We start from the raw sequence: 20,445 nt of genomic DNA, 5'->3' as shown, positions 1-20,445 counted from the left end.
GTTTAGTGGGGTCACATTAGCGTGGGGCTTTTAGCATTGCCAATTAACCGCAGCGTGGACTATACATGAACCATCCAGTTTAGAGAATTTAGAGAGACCAGGATGTTCATTTAAATGGAAGGTTTACTGTGAGATACTGTAATACCTTGTTGTAAGAACCACCAGCATTAGATGAAATGTTCCTTTACCAGCTAATTATTCCAGTTGTTTAGCAGGTTAGTGATCATTATCAGCAATGATGTTCGCATCACAAGAACAACAAACAGATAGTAACAATGTAATAAAATCAGCAGCGTCTAATTAAACACAGTAATTAGGAGGGACTTTGTTGGAGGGTTAGTCAGGGGTTTATTTAGTTAAATAGTTTTAAAATCTCTGAAGAGGTGCAGCATTCCCAGGGGATGGCAAAGGATACCTGGTAGATGTACTGTCTCCCATGATACTAGATGGCATTAGGTAAGTTATTCTAAATGGCTATCGGTTATATGGCTGAGATGGCTGTTTCCCATCATAGTCACAACCATCCACAGTCAATTTCAGTCCAGTCCCAAACGAACCCAACATGCTGGCATCTGTATCTCTATACTGTACATACAGTCGGTAACAGCATTTCATCCTTTGCTTGCCACCTTTGTCTCTTAGCACTGCACCTCTTACAGGGATTAGACAGAGGGATTTAAACTGGATTTAGCAACTGTTTAATGGATGAATTCATTTTTTGTTTACCTTTGTCGAGTAGCCACTCGTCAACTACCCGACCAAGTCGGTATGGGATTCTTTGTCTAGCAATAGCCAGGCGCTCATTATCAAAGTTCCCTTCAAAGAATTTGGAGAGACAGATTAGAGGTTAAAGTCTGGAAGTTGAAAGATCACAAGGTTAGAGACAGGGCATCATGGCTAACACGTTTAGCAAGTTATCAATTTTAACCCAGCTTCAGGTTAAAAGAAACTTGTGCTTTACTTAGTGGTATTTATTAAAAGGGACAGCAACAAAGGGCAGACTAGTTAGAATGGTGTTTAGTTTCATTTATCAACTTCTGAGCTGGTTCATTTAGTGGGGATTGGTGTATTTGTGAACGTTTTAACCAAGCATCAGGGTTTAAATGCAAACAAAATGGAAGAACAGACATAACTGTACTTGGGAGAAATCAGCAAGGGAGAAACAACGCATGCAACATCAATTCACAATTTTCACCTTTAGAACCATGAACACAGTTTAAGTAAATTGCAGGAAGAGATTTTCTGGTTGTTATCATCTCAATGGAAGGGCATTACTATGGTGATTATTACTGTTAGGGGAAGTAGCCTAGCAGGGTTCCTTATTCTTGAAGAAAGTGATTCATGATAGCATAAAAATGTGATACACAGACATTACAATCAACTGTTAGTTACTCAGAAAAAATAAATATATACAGTACCAGTCAAAAGTTGACACACCTACTCATTCAAGGGTTTTTCTATATTTCAACTATTTTCTATGTTGTAGAATAAAAGTGAAGACATCAAAACTATGAAATAACACATTATGGAATGATGTAGTAACCAAAAAAGTGTTAAACAAATCAAAATATATTTTATATTCTTCAAAGTAGCAACCCCTTGCATTGATGACAGCTTTGCACACTCTTGGCATTCTCTCAACCAGCTTCATGAGGAATGCTTTTCCAACAGTCTTGAAGGAGTTCCCACATATGCTGAGCACTTGTTGGCTGCTTTTCCTTCACTCTGCGGTCCAATTCATCCCAAACTCAATTGTGTTGATGTCGGGTGATTGTGGAGGCCAGGTCATCTGATTCCATCAATCTCCTTCTTGGTCAAAAATACAGTTAACTCTAATGAACTAATCCTATGCAACAGAGGTAACTCTGGGTCTTCCTTTCCTGTGGCGGTCCTCATGAGAGCCAGTTTCATCATAGCGCTTGATGGTTGTTGAGAATGCACTTGTCCTGGTAATCTGTCTGCCTTTGCGACCTTGTGAATGTTAACCTGTTTAAAGGTCTTACTCACATCAGCTACGGGGAGCGGGAACACACAGCAGTCCGGAACAGCTGGTGCTCTCATGCATGGTTCAATTCTACGAAACAGTCATGTAGCTTATCACCTGCTTCATCTGACCACTTCCATATTGAGCGTGCCACTGGTACTACCTGTTTGAGTTTTTTCTTGTAAGCAGGAATCAGGAGGATAGAGTTACACTTACAGGTATATTTTCCAAATGGAGGGCGAGGGAGAGCTTTGTGTGCGTCTCTGTGTGTAGAGCAAAGGTGATCTAGAGTTTTTATTTACCTCTAGTTGTATAGGTGATATGTTGGTAGAAATGAGGTAAAACAGATTTCAGTTTTCCTGCATTAATGTCGCCGGCCACTAGGAGCTCCGTCTCTGGGTGAGCATTTCCTTTTTTGCATGCGGCCCTTTACAGCTCGTTGAGAGCGGTCTTTGTGCTAGCATCGGTTTCTGGTGGTAAATAGACAGCTACAAAAATATATATGAAAATTATCTTGGTAAATAGTATGGTTACAGCTTATTGTTAGGTATTCTAACTCAGGCGAGCAGAATCTTGAGACTTCCTTAATATTTGAGATCGCTCAACAGTTGTGAGCCAACCCCTCCCTTGAGCTTCCCCGATTCCACCGTTCTGTCCTGCTGATGTACAGAAAAACCAGCTAGATTTATATTTACCATGTCCTTGTTTAGCCATAACTCAGAGAACCATAGGATATTACAGTTCTTCAGATCACTTTGATAGGATAGTCGCGAACGGAGCTCATCCAGTTTTTTCTCCAGTGACTGCATGTTCGCCAATATAACTATTTATCCAATCTCCGACGTAGTCTCGTTAGGTATCCCGCAATGCGGCCTGAATAGAGTACAACAGTATGAGTCATAATAGCCATTGCAAGATGGCGCCGACAAAGATGGTTGCCTTGCTTCGAGTCCTTAGGAAACTATGCAGTATTTTTTAAAAATGTATTACATTTACATTGTTACATTTACATTGTTACCCCAGGAAATATGAAGTCTTATTGCATACAGTCGGGAGGAACTATTGGATATAAGAGCGACGTCAACTTGACAACATTACGATCAGGAATACAACTTTCCCGAAGCAGATCCATTGTTCATACCACCATGCAGGACATTGGATCTAATCCCAGAGGCCAACCCAAAACAACTTTGCCGCAAAAGAGGGAGACGGAGCGGCCTCCTGGTCAGTCTTCAAAGGAGTGCACACCGCCTACCACTTCCAAGTATTCTACTTGCCAATGTCCAGTCTCTAGACAACAAGGTGGAGGAAATAATGTCAAGGGTTGCCTTCCAGAGAGACGGTTGGAGTCGGTATGCCACTGGTATGCCACTGGGTTTCTTCATGCGTCGCGCTGACAGAAATAAACACCTCTCTGGGAAGAAGAAGGGCGGAGGTGTATGCTTCATGATTAACGACTCATGGTATAACCATAACAACATACAGGAACTCAAGTCCTTCTGCTCACACGACCTAGAATTCCTTACAATCAAATGCCGACCATATCTCTCAAGACAATTATCGTCAGTTATCGTCACAGCTGTGTATATACCCCCTCAAGCAGATACCACAACTGCCCTCAAGGAACTTCACTGGACTCCATGTAAACTGGAAACCATATATCCTGAGGCTGCATTTATTGTAGCTGGGGATTTTAACAAAGCAACTTAGAGAACAAGGCTAAGCTAAATTTTATCAGCATATTGATTGCAGCACTCACACGGGCAATACACTTGATCACTGCTACTCTAACTTCCGCGATGCATACAAAGTCCTCCCCCGCCCTCCCTTCGGCAAATCCGACCACGACGCCATCTTACTCCTACCGTCTTATAGACAGAAACTCAAACAGGGTGTACCAGTGACAAGAGCCATTCAACGCTGGTCTGACCAATCGGAATCCACGCTTTAAGTTTGTTTTGATCACGCGGACTGGGATATGTTTCGGTCAGCCTCAGAGAACAACATTGATCTATACGCTGACTTGTTGAGTGAGTTTATATGGAAGTGCAATGGAGATGCTGTACCCACTTTGACTATTAAAACCTACCTTAACCTATCTCCAAAGTGGAGTCGCAATTCAATGGCCCTGACACGAGACGTATGTGTTTGTGACAAATAAAATTGGATTTGATAATCTTGCTCTGATTTGTCATCCTGAGGGTCCCAGAGATAAAATGTAGCATAGTCTTTTTTGGTAAAAATCCATTTTTATATTCAAATGTAGGATCTGGGTTCTACAGTTTGAACCTCTGCTGTCTTTAGATGAACACAAAACACATTTGATTTGATTTGATTTGAAAGTGTCAACTAGAGAACAAATGCAGGAGTTTGCAGGGATTTGTAGTTTTGCATGATGTCTAATTTGAAGCTACTAAGCATTTCCGAATCTGAGAGTAAATAGAGCCGAAGATATTGAAAAAGTCTGAGAGAGATATACATGGTTATCAAAACCACAGGCCCTATTTTAAGTGTTTCTAAAATACCCTATTGGAAAAATAAATGGTGGGAAAACTATTTGTGTCACGCCCTGATTTGTTTCACCTGTCCTCGTGCTTGTCTCCACCCCTTCCAGGTGTCGCCTGTCTTCTCCACTTCTCCTCTGGGTATTTATACCTGTGTTTTCTGTCTGTCTGTGCCAGTTCGTCTTGTTTGTCAAGCTTACCAGCGGTTGTCCTGTCAGCTCCTGTCTTTTCCCAGCCTTTCTTTTTCTCGTCTTCCTGGTTTATGACCCTTGTCTGTCCTGACCCTGTACCCGCCCGCCTGACCTCACTGCCTGTCCCTGACCCTGATGCCTGCCGTCCTGTACCTTAGCACCACCTCTGGATTTACTGAACTCTGCCTGAGCCTGCCTGACGTCCTGTACTTTAGCTCCTACTCTGGATTACTGAACTCTGCCTGACCCTGATGCCTGCCGTCCTGTACCTTAGCTCCACCTCTGGATTTACTGAACTCTGCCTGACCCTGATGCCTGCCGTCCTGTACCTTTGCTCCTACTCTGGATTACTGAAGTCTGCCTGACCCTGATGCCTGCCGTCCTGTACCTTTGCTCCTACTCTGGATTACTGAACTCTGCCTGACCCTGATGCCTGCCGTCCTGTACCTTTGCTCCTACTCTGGATTACTGAACTCTGCCTGGGCCTGCCTGCCGTCCTGTACCTTTGCTCCTACTCTGGATTACTGAACTCTGCCTGGGCCTGCCTGCCGTCCTGTACCTTTGCTCCTACTCTGGATTACTGAACTCTGCCTGACCCTGATGCCTGCCGTCCTGTACCTTAGCTCCACCTCTGGATTTACTGAACTCTGCCTGACCCTGATGCCTGCCGTCCTGTACCTTTGCTCCTACTCTGGATTACTGAAGTCTGCCTGACCCTGATGCCTGCCGTCCTGTACCTTTGCTCCTACTCTGGATTACTGAACTGGATTACTGAACTCTGCCTGACCCTGATGCCTGCCGTCCTGTACCTTTGCTCCTACTCTGGATTACTGAACTCTGCCTGACCCTGATGCCTGCCGTCCTGTACCTATGCTCCTACTCTGGATTACTGAACTCTGCCTGACCCTGATGCCTGCCGTCCTGTACCTTAGCTCCTACTCTGGATTACTGAACTCTGCCTGACCCTGATGCCTGCCGTCCTGTACCTTTGCTCCTACTCTGGATTACTGAAGTCTGCCTGACCCTGATGCCTGCCGTCCTGTACCTTTGCTCCTACTCTGGATTACTGAACTCTGCCTGACCCTGATGCCTGCCGTCCTGTACCTTTGCTCCTACTCTGGATTACTGAACTCTGCCTGACCCTGATGCCTGCCGTCCTGTACCTTTGCTCCACCTATCTGGATTACTGAACTCTGCCTGACCCTGATGCCTGCCGTCCTGTACCTTTGCTCCTACTCTGGATTACTGAAGTCTGCCTGACCCTGATGCCTGCCGTCCTGTACCTTTGCTCCTACTCTGGATTACTGAACTCTGCCTGACCCTGATGCCTGCCGTCCTGTACCTTTGCTCCTACTCTGGATTACTGAACTCTGCCTGGGCCTGCCTGCCGTCCTGTACCTTTGCTCCTACTCTGGATTACTGAACTCTGCCTGGGCCTGCCTGCCGTCCTGTACCTTTGCTCCTACTCTGGATTACTGAAGTCTGCCTGACCCTGATGCCTGCCGTCCTGTACCTTTGCTCCTACTCTGGATTACTGAACTCTGCCTGACCCTGATGCCTGCCGTCCTGTACCTTTGCTCCTACTCTGGATTACTGAACTCTGCCTGGGCCTGCCTGCCGTCCTGTACCTTTGCTCCTGTACCTCTGGATTACTGAACTCTGCCTGACCCTGATGCCTGCCGTCCTGTACCTTTGCTCCTACTCTGGATTACTGAACTCTGCCTGACCCTGATGCCTGCCGTCCTGTACCTTTGCTCCTACTCTGGATTACTGAACTCTGCCTGGGCCTGCCTGCCGTCCTGTACCTTTGCTCCTACTCTGGATTACTGAACTCTGCCTGACCCTGATGCCTGCCGTCCTGTACCTTTGCTCCTACTCTGGATTACTGAACTCTGCCTGACCCTGATGCCTGCCGTCCTGTACCTTTGCTCCTACTCTGGATTACTGAACTCTGCCTGACCCTGATGCCTGCCGTCCTGTACCTTTGCTCCTACTCTGGATTACTGAACTCTGCCTGACCCTGATGCCTGCCGTCCTGTACCTTTGCTCCTACTCTGGATTACTGAACTCTGCCTGACCCTGATGCCTGCCGTCCTGTACCTTTGCTCCTACCTGATGCCCGTCCTGTATTACTGAACTCTGCCTGACCCTGATGCCTGCCGTCCTGTACCTTTGCTCCTACTCTGGATTACTGAACTCTGCCTGACCCTGATGCCTGCCGTCCTGTACCTTTGCTCCTACTCTGGATTATCGACCCCTGCCTACCTTGACCTGTCATTTGCCTGCCCCTGTTGTTACAATTTGAACAATGTACCCTGTTTGACCGCTAGGTTTTTTGGTTATTATATCACCTCCACTGTGGGGCTCTATAGCGTGCTCTCCTCTTTCTTTGAGTGTTGGTGATTTGGGCCTGGTCTGTGATAATCAATATGTCTTTCGCCTCTGACTAATGGAAGTAGAAGTTTAGTGATAGCTGTTCTGATGTCCAGCTCTTTATAGTCGTAGGAAACCATGGTGGAAACATTATGTACTCACTCCAGGCTCATTTCATCATTGGATTACACATCTTGTGTAATCAGACTAAAAATGAAATAACCTTCCAAAATGTCACGAATACCACCGAAGGTGGCTCCCCTTCCTGCTCGGGTGGTGCTCGGCGGTCGTCGTTGCCGGTCTATTAGCTGCCACCGATCCCTTTTTCCTTTTCGTTTGTTTTTGTCTAATTGTTTTCACCTGTTCCTTGTTGGGGTTTTGGGATGGGTGTTATTTAAGTTCGTTTTGCCAGCTGGTGCTTGTGCGGGCTTGTTGGTTTGTTACGTTTGGTGATGTATCGTGTTTTGTTTTGTTTTTTTCGCTGTCCAGTGTGCGTCTAGGTTTTGGGTTGGTTTAGCGCTAGTGTTTTGGGCATTCACCCATGTTTTGGACCTGTTACGATCTGAAGGACATTAAAGCGTTTTCCCGTTCATTTCGCTCTCTGCATCTGACTCCTCACTCATTCCACTCACCCGACGTTACACAAAAGAAGGACCACAATGGCATCTCAGCTTTCTCTCTCATCTATCTCCACTGCTCTACTCCTTCCACATACACAGTAATATTATATTTGGGTCAATCACTGACTGGGTTAGTGCACCAGAGGTGGCATGCCAAAGTGGATGAGGTAGCCATCATAAAATAAAAACCTTGGGTAAAACTAGCCTTGAGCCGCCCTCCACTTGATAAAAACCTTGGCTGTACTGTAACTAAACCTCTGCTGTAACTCTGTAATGTACACTTCATTTTACCCTGGTCTTCTACACTTAACAGATATAAAGACATGCCTGTATCAAAAATCAAAACACACATACAACTCCTACCATAAAGATAAAGTACAAAGAAATGCAAAGGCCAAATGTGGGCATCCAACTGATTGAGTAACTACACAACACATGTTATAGTCTGATTATGTACTGAATATTCAGACAATGTGTTCCTGAGGAACTACATGAATGGAGTGGAGAAGACGAGAGTTCTCGTTCATTGAGAAAAGGTGAAAGTATAATCTATATCTAAATAGGTAGAGAAGAGGGGAAGTAGATATATATATCTAAGTAGTTAGAGACATTTTGAAAGTAGAATCTATATCTAAGTAGTTAGAGAAGAGGGGGAAGTAGAATCTATATCTAAGTAGTTAGAGAAGTTTTGAAAGTAGAATCTATATCTAAGTAGTTAGAGAAGAGGTGAAAGTAGAATCTATATCTAAGTAGGTAGAGAAGAGGTGAAAGTAGAATCTATATCTAAGTAGGTAGAGAAGAGGGGAAAGTAGAATCTATATCTAAGTAGGTAGAGAAGAGGTGAAAGTAGAATCTATATCTAAGTAGTTAGAGAAGAGGGGAAAGTAGAATATATATCTAAGTAGTTAGAGAAGAGGGGAAAGTAGAATATATATCTAAGTAGATAGAGAAGAGGTGAAAGTAGAATCTATATCTAAATATGTAGAGAAGAGGGGAAAGTAGAATCTATATCTAAGTAGATAGAGAAGAGGTGAAAGTAGAATATATATCTAAGTAGTTAGAGAAGAGGGGAAAGTAGATTCTATATCTAAGTAGTTAGAGAAGAGGGGAAAGTAGAATCTATATCTAAGTAGTTAGAGAAGAGGTGAAATTAGAATCTATATCTAAATATGTAGAGAAGAGGGGAAAGTAGAATCTATATTTAGAGAAGAGGTGAAAGTAGAATCTATATCTAAGTAGTTAGAGAAGAGGTGAAAGTAGAATCTATACTTAGTAGTTAGAGAAGAGGGGAAAGTAGAATCTATATCTAAGTAGTTAGAGAAGAGGTGAAAGTAGAATCTATACTTAGTAGTTAGAGAAGAGGGGAAAGTAGAATCTATATCTAAGTAGTTAGAGGAGAGGTGAAAGTAGAATCTATACTTAGTAGTTAGAGAAGAGGTGAAAGTAGAATCTATACTTAGTAGTTAGAGAAGAGGTAAAGTAGAATCTATATCTAAGTAGTTAGAGAAGAGGGGAAAGTAGAATCTATATCTAAGTAGATAGAGAAGAGGTAAAGTAGATTCTATATCTAAGTAGTTAGAGAAGAGGTAAAGTAGAATATATATCTAAGTAGGTAGAGAAGAGGGGAAAGTAGAATATATATCTAAGTAGGTAGAGAAGAGGTAAAGTAGATTCTATATCTAAGTAGGTAGAGAAGAGGTGAAAGTAGAATCTATATCTAAGTAGTTAGAGAAGAGGGGAAAGTAGAATCTATATCTAAGTAGGTGGAGAAGAGGTAAAGTAGAATCTATATCTAAGTAGGTAGAGAAGAGGGGAAAGTAGAATCTATATCTAAGTAGGTAGAGAACAGGGGAATTTCCATCATGAACTAACAATCAAGAAAATAAAATGACACATTTGAGATAATCCTTTATTGTTAGCTTGGTCAATTTGATTTGGAAAGAAACAGATTATTAGAAATTATTTACATGTTCTGGCTCATAACAATGAATCATAAGGATGCAATGTGGATATTGTTTGGAGCTGATTTGTTAGCTAAAGCATGGAGAAGTAGAATGTGAGGGCTTAGGGACGGGGAACAGACGACAGAATGTGAGGGCTTGGGGACGGGGAACAGACGACAGAATGTGAGGTTCTGGGGGATGGGAAACAGACGACAGAATGTGAGGTTCTTGGGGATGGGGAACAGACAGAATGTGAGGGCTTGGGGACGGGGAACAGACGACAGAATGTGAGGTTCTTGGGGACACTCAGAATGTGAGGGCTTGGGGACGGGGAACAGACATACAGAATGTGAGGTTCTTGGGGACGGGGAACAGACGACAGAATGTGAGGTTCTTGGGGACGGGGAACAGACGACAGAATGTGAGGGCTTGGGGACGGGAACAGACGACAGAATGTGAGTTCTTGGGGACAAACAGACAACAGAATGTGAGGGCTTGGGGACGGGGAAACAGACAACAGAATGTGAGGGCTTGGGGACGGGGAACAGACAGAATGTGAGGGCTTGGGGACGGGGAACAGACGACAGAATGTGAGGTTCTTGGGGACGGGGAACAGACGACAGAATGTGAGGCTCTTGGGGACGGGGAACAGACAGAATGAGGTTCTTGGGGACGGGAACAGACAGAATGTGAGGTTCTTGGGGACGGGAAACAGACAACAGAATGTGAGGCTCTTGGGGACGGGGAACAGACAGAATGTGAGGGCTTGGGGAAGGGAACAGACAGAATGTGAGGGCTTGGGGACGGGAACAGACAGAATGTGAGGCTCTTGGGGACGGGGAACAGACAGAATGTGAGGGCTTGGGGACGGAACAGACAGAATGTGAGGTTCTTGGGGACGGGGAACAGACAGAATGTGAGGTTCTTGGGGACGGGGAACAGACAACAGAATGTGAGGTTCTTGGGGACGGGAACAGACAGAATGTGAGGTAGGGGACGGGGAACAGACAGAATGTGAGGCTCTTGGGGAAGGGGAACAGACAACAGAATGTGAGGTTCTTGGGGATGGGAAACAGACAACAGAATGTGAGGCTCTTGGGGACGGGGAACAGACGAGAATGTGAGGTTCTTGGGGACGGAAACAGACAACAGAATGTGAGGCTCTTGGGGACGGGGAACAGATCTACAGAATGTGAGGTTCTTGGGGACGGAAGAGACAAAGAATGTGAGGTTCTTGGGGACGGGAAACAGACAAGAATGTGAGGCTCTTGGGGACGGGGAACAGACGACAGAATGTGAGGTTCTTGGGGACGGGAAACAGACAACAGAATGTGAGGTTCTTGGGGACGGGAAACAGACTACAGAATGTGAGGTTCTTGGGGACGGGGAACAGACGACAGAATGTGAGGGCTTGGGTACGGGGAACAGACGACAGAATGTGAGGTTCTTGGGGACGGGGAACAGACGACAGAATGTGAGGTTCTTGGGGACGGGGAACAGACGACAGAATGTGAGGGCTTGGGGACGGGGAACAGACGACAGAATGTGAGGTTCTTGGGGACGGGGAACAGACGACAGAATGTGAGGTTCTTGGGGACGGGAAACAGACAACAGAATGTGAGGCTCTTGGGGACGGGGAACAGACAGAATGTGAGGTTCTTGGGGACGGGGAACAGACGACAGAATGTGAGGTTCTTGGGGACGGGGAACAGACGACAGAATGTGAGGTTCTGGGGGATGGGAAACAGACGACAGAATGTGAGGGCTTGGGGACGGGAAACAGACAACAGAATGTGAGGGCTTGGGGACGGGGAACAGACAGAATGTGAGGGCTTGGGGACGGGGAACAGACGACAGAAATGTGAGGTTCTTGGGGAAGGGAACAGACAGAATTTGAGGGCTTGGGGACGGGGAACAGACGACAGAGTGTGAGGTTCTTGGGGACGGGGAACAGACAGAATGTGAGGGTCTTGGGGACGGGGAACAGACAACAGAATGAGGCTCTTGGGGACGGGGAACAGACAGAATGTGAGGGCTTGGGACGGGGAACAGACAGAATGTGAGGCTCTTAGGGGACGGGGAACAGACAGAATGTGAGGTTCTTGGGGACGGGGAACAGACAACAGAATGTGAGGTTCTTGGGGACGGAAACAGACAACAGAATGTGAGGCTCTTGGGGACGGGAACAGACGGGAATGTGAGGTTCTTGGGGACGGGGAACAGACAACAGAATGTGAGGTTCTTGGGGACGGGGAACAGACTACAGAATGTGAGGTTCTTGGGGACGGGGAACAGACGACAGAATGTGAGGTTCTTGGGGACGGGGAACAGACGACAGAATGTGAGGTTCTTGGGGACGGGAAACAGACAGAATGTGAGGGCTTGGGGACGGGGAACAGACAGAATGTGAGGTTTGGGGACGGGAAACAGACAACAGAATGTGAGGGCTTGGGGACGGGGAACAGACAGAATGTGAGGTTCTTGGGGACAGGGAAAGACGACAGAATGTGAGGTTCTTGGGGACGGGGAACAGACGACAGAATGTGAGGGCTTGGGGACGGGGAACAGACAGAATGTGAGGGCTTGGGGACGGGGAACAGACGACAGAATGTGAGGTTCTTGGGGACGGGGAACAGACGACAGAATGTGAGGCTCTTGGGGACGGGGAACAGACAGAATGTGAGGTTCTTGGGGACGGGGAACAGACAGAATGTGAGGTTCTTGGGGACGGGAAACAGACAACAGAATGTGAGGCTCTTGGGGACGGGGAACAGACAGAATGTGAGGGCTTGGGGACGGGGAACAGACAGAATGTGAGGGCTTGGGGACGGGGAACAGACAGAATGTGAGGCTCTTGGGGACGGGGAACAGACAGAATGTGAGGGCTTGGGGACGGGAACAGACAGAATGTGAGGTTCTTGGGGACGGGGAACAGACAGAATGTGAGGTTCTTGGGGACGGGAAACAGACAACAGAATGTGAGGTTCTTGGGGACGGGGAACAGACAGAATGTGAGGGCTTGGGGACGGGGAACAGACAGAATGTGAGGCTCTTGGGGACGGGGAACAGACAACAGAATGTGAGGTTCTTGGGGATGGGAAACAGACAACAGAATGTGAGGCTCTTGGGGACGGGGAACAGACGACAGAATGTGAGGTTCTTGGGGAAAACAGACAACAGAATGTGATCTTGGGGACGGGAACAGACGACAGAATGTTTGAGGTTCTTGGGGACGGGAAACAGACAACAGAATGTGAGGTTCTTGGGGACGGGAAACAGACAACAGAATGTGAGGCTCTTGGGGACGGGGAACAGACGACAGAATGTGAGGTTCTTGGGGACGGGAAACAGACAACAGAATGTGAGGTTCTTGGGGACGGGAAACAGACTACAGAATGTGAGGTTCTTGGGGACGGGGAACAGACGACAGAATGTGAGGGCTTGGGGACGGGGAACAGACGACAGAATGTGAGGTTCTTGGGGACGGGGAACAGACGACAGAATGTGAGGTTCTTGGGGACGGGGAACAGACGACAGAATGTGAGGGCTTGGGGACGGGGAACAGACGACAGAATGTGAGGTTCTTGGGGACGGGGAACAGACGACAGAATGTGAGGTTCTTGGGGACGGGAAACAGACAACAGAATGTGAGGCTCTTGGGGACGGGGAACAGACAGAATGTGAGGTTCTTGGGGACGGGGAACAGACGACAGAATGTGAGGTTCTTGGGGACGGGGAACAGACGACAGAATGTGAGGTTCTGGGGGATGGGAAACAGACGACAGAATGTGAGGGCTTGGGGACGGGAAACAGACAACAGAATGTGAGGGCTTGGGGACGGGGAACAGACAGAATGTGAGGGCTTGGGGACGGGGAACAGACGACAGAATGTGAGGTTCTTGGGGACGGGGAACAGACAGAATTTGAGGGCTTGGGGACGGGGAACAGACGACAGAGTGTGAGGTTCTTGGGGACGGGGAACAGACAGAATGTGAGGGTCTTGGGGACGGGAAACAGACAACAGAATGTGAGGCTCTTGGGGACGGGGAACAGACAGAATGTGAGGGCTTGGGGACGGGGAACAGACAGAATGTGAGGCTCTTGGGGACGGGGAACAGACAGAATGTGAGGTTCTTGGGGACGGGGAACAGACAACAGAATGTGAGGTTCTTGGGGACGGGAAACAGACAACAGAATGTGAGGCTCTTGGGGACGGGGAACAGACGACAGAATGTGAGGTTCTTGGGGACGGGAAACAGACAACAGAATGTGAGGCTTCTTGGGGACGGGAAACAGACTACAGAATGTGAGGTTCTTGGGGACGGGAACAGACGACAGAATGTGAGGTTCTTGGGGACGGGAACAGACAACAGAATGTGAGGCTCTTGGGGACGGACAGAATGTGAGGGCTTGGGGACAGGGAACAGACAGAATGTGAGGTTCTTGGGGACGGGAAACAGACAACAGAATGTGAGGGCTTGGGGACGGGGAACAGACAGAATGTGAGGTTCTTGGGGACAGGGAACAGACGACAGAATGTGAGGTTCTTGGGGACGGGGAACAGACGACAGAATGTGAGGGCTTGGGGACGGGGAACAGACGACAGAATGTGAGGTTCTTGGGGACGGGAAACAGACAACAGAATGTGAGGGCTTGGGGACGGGAAACAGACAACAGAATGTGAGGGCTTGGGGACGGGGAACAGACAGAATGTGAGGTTCTTGGGGACGGGAAACAGACAACAGAATGTGAGGCTCTTGGGGACGGGGAACAGACGACAGAATGTGAGGTTCTTGGGGACGGAAACAGACAACAGAATGTGAGGTTCTTGGGGACGGAAACAGACTACAGAATGTGAGGTTCTTGGGGACGGGGAACAGACACAGAATGTGAGGGCTTGGGGACGGGGAACAGACGACAGAATGTGAGGTTCTTGGGGACGGGGAACAGACGACAGAATGTGAGGTTCTTGGGGACGGGGAACAGACGACAGAATGTGAGGGCTTGGGGACGGGGAACAGACGACAGAATGTGAGGTTCTTGGGGACGGGGAACAGACGACAGAATGTGAGGTTCTTGGGGACGGGGAACAGACAACAGAATGTGAGGCTCTTGGGGGACGGGGAACAGACAGAATGTGAGGTTCTTGGGGACGGGGAACAGACGACAGAATGTGAGGGTTCTTGGGGACGGGAACAGACGACAGAATGTGAGGTTCTGGGGATGGGAAACAGACACAGAATGTGAGGGCTTGGGGACGGGAAACAGACAACAGAATGTGAGGGCTTGGGGACGGGGAACAGACAGAATGTGAGGAGCTTGGGGACGGGAACAGACGACAGAATGTGAGGTTCTTGGGGACGGGGAACAGACAGAATTTGAGGGCTTGGGGACGGGGAACAGACGACAGAGTGTGAGTTCTTGGGGACGGGAACAGACAGAATGTGAGGGTCTTGGGGACGGGAAACAGACAACAGAATGTGAGGCTCTTGGGGACGGGGAACAGACAGAATGTGAGGGCTTGGGGACGGGGAACAGACAGAATGTGAGGCTCTTGGGGACGGGGAACAGACAGAATGTGAGGTTCTTGGGGACGGGGAACAGACAACAGAATGTGAGGTTCTTGGGGACGGGAAACAGACAACAGAATGTGAGGCTCTTGGGGACGGGGAACAGACGACAGAATGTGAGGTTCTTGGGGACGGGAAACAGACAACAGAATGTGAGGTTCTTGGGGACGGGAAACAGACTACAGAATGTGAGGTTCTTGGGGACGGGGAACAGACGACAGAATGTGAGGTTCTTGGGGACGGGGAACAGACGACAGAATGTGAGGTTCTTGGGGACGGGAAACAGACAGAATGTGAGGGCTTGGGGACGGGGAACAGACAGAATGTGAGGGCTTGGGGACGGGAAACAGACAACAGAATGTGAGGGCTTGGGGACGGGGAACAGACAGAATGTGAGGTTCTTGGGGACAGGGAACAGACGACAGAATGTGAGGTTCTTGGGGACGGGGAACAGACGACAGAATGTGAGGGCTTGGGGACGGGGAACAGACGACAGAATGTGAGGTTCTTGGGGACGGGAAACAGACAACAGAATGTGAGGGCTTGGGGACGGGAAACAGACAACAGAATGTGAGGGCTTGGGGACGGGGAACAGACAGAATGTGAGGGCTTGGGGACGGGGAACAGACGACAGAATGTGAGGTTCTTGGGGACGGGGAACAGACAGAATGTGAGGGCTTGGGGACGGGGAACAGACAACAGAATGTGAGGTTCTTGGGGACGGGGAACAGACAGAATGTGAGGTTCTTGGGGACGGGAAACAGACAACAGAATGTGAGGCTCTTGGGGACGGGGAACAGACAGAATGTGAGGGCTTGGGGACGGGGAACAGACAGAATGTGAGGCTCTTGGGGACGGGGAACAGACAACAGAATGTGAGGTTCTTGGGGACGGGAAACAGACAACAGAATGTGAGGCTCTTGGGGACGGGGAACAGACGACAGAATGTGAGGTTCTTGGGGACAGGAAACAGACAACAGAATGTGAGGTTCTTGGGGACGGGGAACAGACGACAGAATGTGAGGTTCTTGGGGACGGGGAACAGACGACAGAATGTGAGGTTCTGGGGGATGGGAAACAGACGACAGAATGTGAGGTTCTTGGGGACGGGGAACAGACGACAGAATGTGAGGTTCTTGGGGACGGGAAACAGACAACAGAATGTGAGGGCTTGGGGACGGGAAACAGACAACAGAATGTGAGGGCTTGGGGACGGGGAACAGACAGAATGTGAGGGCTTGGGGACGGGGAACAGACGACAGAATGTGAGGTTCTTGGGGACGGGGAACAGACGACAGAATGTGAGGGCTTGGGGACGGGGAACAGACAGAATGTGAGGTTCTTGGGGACGGGAAACAGACAACAGAATGTGAGGCTCTTGGGGACGGGGAACAGACAGAATGTGAGGGCTTGGGGACGGGGAACAGACAGAATGTGAGGCTCTTGGGGACAGGGAACAGACAGAATGTGAGTTTCTTGGGGACGGGGAACAGACAACAGAATGTGAGGTTCTTGGGGACGGGAAACAGACAACAGAATGTGAGGCTCTTGGGGACGGGGAACAGACGACAGAATGTGAGGTTCTTGGGGACAGGGAACAGACAGAATGTGAGGGCTTGGGGACGGGGAACAGACGACAGAATGTGAGGGCTTAGGGACGGGAAACAGACAACAGAATGTGAGGTTCTTGGGGACGGGGAACAGACGACAGAATGTGAGGTTCTTGGGGACGGGAAACAGACAACAGAATGTGAGGTTCTTGGGGACGGGGAACAGACAGAATGTGAGGTTCTTGGGGACGGGGAACAGACAACAGAATGTGAGGTTCTTGGGGACGGGAAACAGACAACAGAATGTGAGGTTCTTGGGGACGGGGAACAGACAGAATGTGAGGTTCTTGGGGACGGGGAACAGACGACAGAATGTGAGCTCCTTTCTCCATCCTTTCAAGCCACACACACATCCACAGTGCTCTCATATAAAAGCACATTTTCTACAGGCGGGGGGCGGCGGGTGAAATGAGAGCTGAGATTTTGCTGAGGGGTCCTTCATTGCTCTGAGGCTGTGTGAAGATCCCATTCTCAGCTCCACTCTGCCTGGCTGCTACAATTACTGTGAAGAATTCAAATCCATCAAGGCAGCTTCAGGAAAATGTGTCCTTTTCAGATTGTTATTAGATTGTTTATGCAATAGTTATCTGGGCACTCCATGTGGCGACTCCATAAAGTACTCTGAATACATTAAAATAGTGAAATGGCACATATCAAAACAGAACCCTGGAGCGTGTTGAAACCCCCCCCCCCATTTACTCTATGGCAAAAGGCAAATTTCTTGCTTGCCAAGCGCATTCAACAACTGTCCTTGAATTTATGTGATATTTCATGTCTGTTTGCTAGAGCCTGGAATTGGAATCACCATGCACATTCCTCCATGTCTGTGTTTTCAAAATACAGCCTGGCAGCCTGGATCAATTTAGTTACCCCCATTCTCTTAATATATACAGTACATATCTGGAACTGCCACTCCCACCCCCACCCATCATCTCCTTTTCAAAGAGTCCTTCCCCATGCCTTACCTGGCGGGTAGCGTTCGATGACAGGTTGGTTGTCCACCTGGAGGGTGGCGTTGCCACCGCTGCGTGTGAAGCGCACAACATGGTACTTGCCATCGCTAACTATGACAGCCGGCTCGCCAATGGTGATGTCATCTGTCCCCACGTTGAAGATCACATCGATCTTTCCTTGTTCCTGGGGATGGAAGAAACAGAAAGGGTGTCTGAAGGGAAAGGACAAGTGAGATATTCACAAATCTAACAATGCTTTGACAATAGTGGCAGCTGCTATACCACTGGTGAGTAAGACATTGCCATAGTTTGTATTGTTACAGTGCTGCAGGGGTGGAAGTACCCTTGGTTGAGCAGGTCAGAGTTATCCTCCGTGACATAGGCAGTATGTTGGACTAGTACGCCTCCATCGGTTTCCATTCACCACCTGCCTCCCTCTGCGGTCTGCAGCCCAGCTCAGGGTCCCTCAAATGGATCACTGTTGACTTGACCTTGCTGTTTCTCTTCTACCTGACCTGACACATTCCTTTCACTGAATCTTCTCTCACAGCTAGAACCTCCATCACAGGTCAGAGTTACTTCCTCTGGATGCCTCTGGGTGGCGCTGCTAGGAAACTGGGCTGGGGAGCAAAGCACTTTGTGTGTGGGCACTCTGCGACGACCGGGCGGGGCAGGTCTGAAGACCCTGTGATCAGACCACAAGGTCACAGTCATAGAGATCCTATTGTAATTCTTAATTATATGGTCACAGTGCTAATGTGGCAGTGTGAGAGCACTAAAGACTAGATCATCTGTCTGACAGCTTCAACATGATCCCAGCCCAGTCTGTAAGATGACTCTCACATCATGCTACTCACAACATAAAAATGTTCCATGCTTGAAATGTCCACTTCTTAAACATGATATTAAAATGGAAGGCTTTCAGAGATTCACTCAACGATCAGTTGGTACTGTCAGTAATATGGTAAGTGTTATCTTGTCTCCATGACTTGGGAATTGATCCCACATGACCATTTGATGAGCAGATCAGAAACCATCAGGCATGATAAGGGGTTGATCCATCAGTATAGACATCTGACAGGGGGAAAACTGCCAAGAGGTGTCAGTCACCGATGATGAGAGAATATGGGCCATCTCACCTCAACCACTTCAGTCTGAGTCCCAGGAGAAATCAGAAAACAGCTAGAGGATGATACTATGTAATAACCTGTAGTGTGATGATGGTTACCTGTTATCAGTTATCTGTTATCTAGTTAAAATATTGTCTAGTTATTTGATAACTTTTCTTTTTAATTAACAATGTATGGGATTTTCACAAAGTGTTATAAAGGTAAAAATCAATCCCAACCAGTGCCACTCCATCACATCAGTGTTGTGAACTGACAGAACCTTTGGGTGACCCCACCACAGCCACCACCCATACCACCCGGTGTCCTCCTGCTCCTCTGCCTTCTCCCCTTGGTAACCCCCAACAGTTTAATGGAGATTTCCCTGGAGATAGCAGTTCAGTTAGGGGTCAAGAGCAAGCTCCTCAGTCTGCATTCCTCACATTAAGCACTGTGATTCTTCCTGAACCCACAGAGCAGTGGGGGAAAGGAACCAAAGCCCAGTGTTGCCTGAAAAGAAGAGCCCCTCCTGAGCACTATACATTTCTCATGCGGAAAGATCCCCTTTGTGTGATGTTCAATGACCCCATCAGTTCTTTTCATGGAGATTCAGGGTGACATTTCCCCTTGTGCAGCAGGGACCTGGGCTGGATGGTGGGGGCTGGAGGCTAGGGCTGGGGCTGACCTGACCCATCCCTCTCACCGCATCTTCTCTCACAGCTGGAACCTCCAACACAGATCAGAGTTACTTCCTCCGGCTGCCTGTGGGATGTGTATAGGCTGCATGGGAGGGCAGAAAGGAGAGGACATGTTCTTCTCGATTATTTACTGCCCTCCGGTTCACCCCTGCGGCGCCTCAAAATAGCTTGCCTGTACCAGTCAAAGGCATGCCCCTGTACGCTGTGTGTAAAGCACAGGCTCAGGGTGTCTCCCACTCTTAGGCCATGGCCACGGTCACTGGCCCAGCTGCTCAGTGTGCGCTACTGTCCCCTCACCACTACCTGCGTTCTGTTCCTCTAATGTGCCATGCTGTTGCTAACACCTGTGTGTTTAGCCTGCTCCCAGCACACTTTAGTTCACATGTCAGGTGTGGCGGGGGGGACTGCAACTTTGCAACTATTTAAAATGTAGGCACCGTGTTATTTATCATTGTGTCTGGGGAACATGGAACACAGCTAAGAATAACAGCAAAGGGGACATGTTGAGCTGTCGATGTGTGCTCACGTAACCACCCAAAGAGGAGAGCCCTGGATCTTGTTCTGTTGAGCAGAAACCCCCACTACGGTTGATTGACAGTCAGAGTCTCACTGTAGAAACCATTTCCTTCGCCCACTCCCTGACAGTGACCCCTCCCCCCTCCAGCAGTGTGTGGGTGGTACATTTAGAGGATCATAGCAATGTTAGCGTGTTCCTGTCTTTAGTGTGTTTGTGTGAGCGTAGGAGGGACTACGTCTTAATATGTGACTTGTTTCAGGAAACTAGGCTTATGTTGAGAATCACTACTTCACAGGAGAGGCATTTGAACGTTAACTTTTTATTTGTATCAAAATGTGTTTGACACAAACGTGTATGCCATCTGTAAATATGAATA

General features: G+C 48.1%; 1 protein-coding gene across 1 annotated transcript in view; it reads right to left on the bottom strand.

Moving 5' to 3' along the window:
• Positions 1-19,562, bottom strand: part of LOC115146948 (neurexin-2-beta-like) — a 36,742-nt gene extending 17,180 nt beyond the window's left edge. Inside the window, exons 1-9 of the mRNA XM_065005047.1 lie at positions 19,558-19,562; positions 18,259-18,433; positions 17,761-17,932; positions 15,988-16,355; positions 13,148-13,375; positions 12,186-12,335; positions 11,772-11,964; positions 11,153-11,380; positions 727-816 (exon numbers count right to left, since the gene is read on the bottom strand). Of these exons, the coding sequence (XP_064861119.1) occupies positions 727-816; positions 11,153-11,380; positions 11,772-11,964; positions 12,186-12,335; positions 13,148-13,375; positions 15,988-16,355; positions 17,761-17,932; positions 18,259-18,433; positions 19,558-19,562 (1,609 nt within the window). The remainder of the gene's footprint in view (positions 1-726; positions 817-11,152; positions 11,381-11,771; positions 11,965-12,185; positions 12,336-13,147; positions 13,376-15,987; positions 16,356-17,760; positions 17,933-18,258; positions 18,434-19,557) is intronic.
• Between the last annotated feature and the right edge of the window lie 883 nt (positions 19,563-20,445).

This window comes from Oncorhynchus nerka, linkage group LG19 (assembly GCF_034236695.1).
Source record: "Oncorhynchus nerka isolate Pitt River linkage group LG19, Oner_Uvic_2.0, whole genome shotgun sequence".
Classification (NCBI taxonomy): Eukaryota; Metazoa; Chordata; class Actinopteri; order Salmoniformes; family Salmonidae; genus Oncorhynchus; species Oncorhynchus nerka.
Note: the sequence above shows the minus strand (reverse complement) of the source record. Positions and strands in the feature narration are given on the sequence as shown.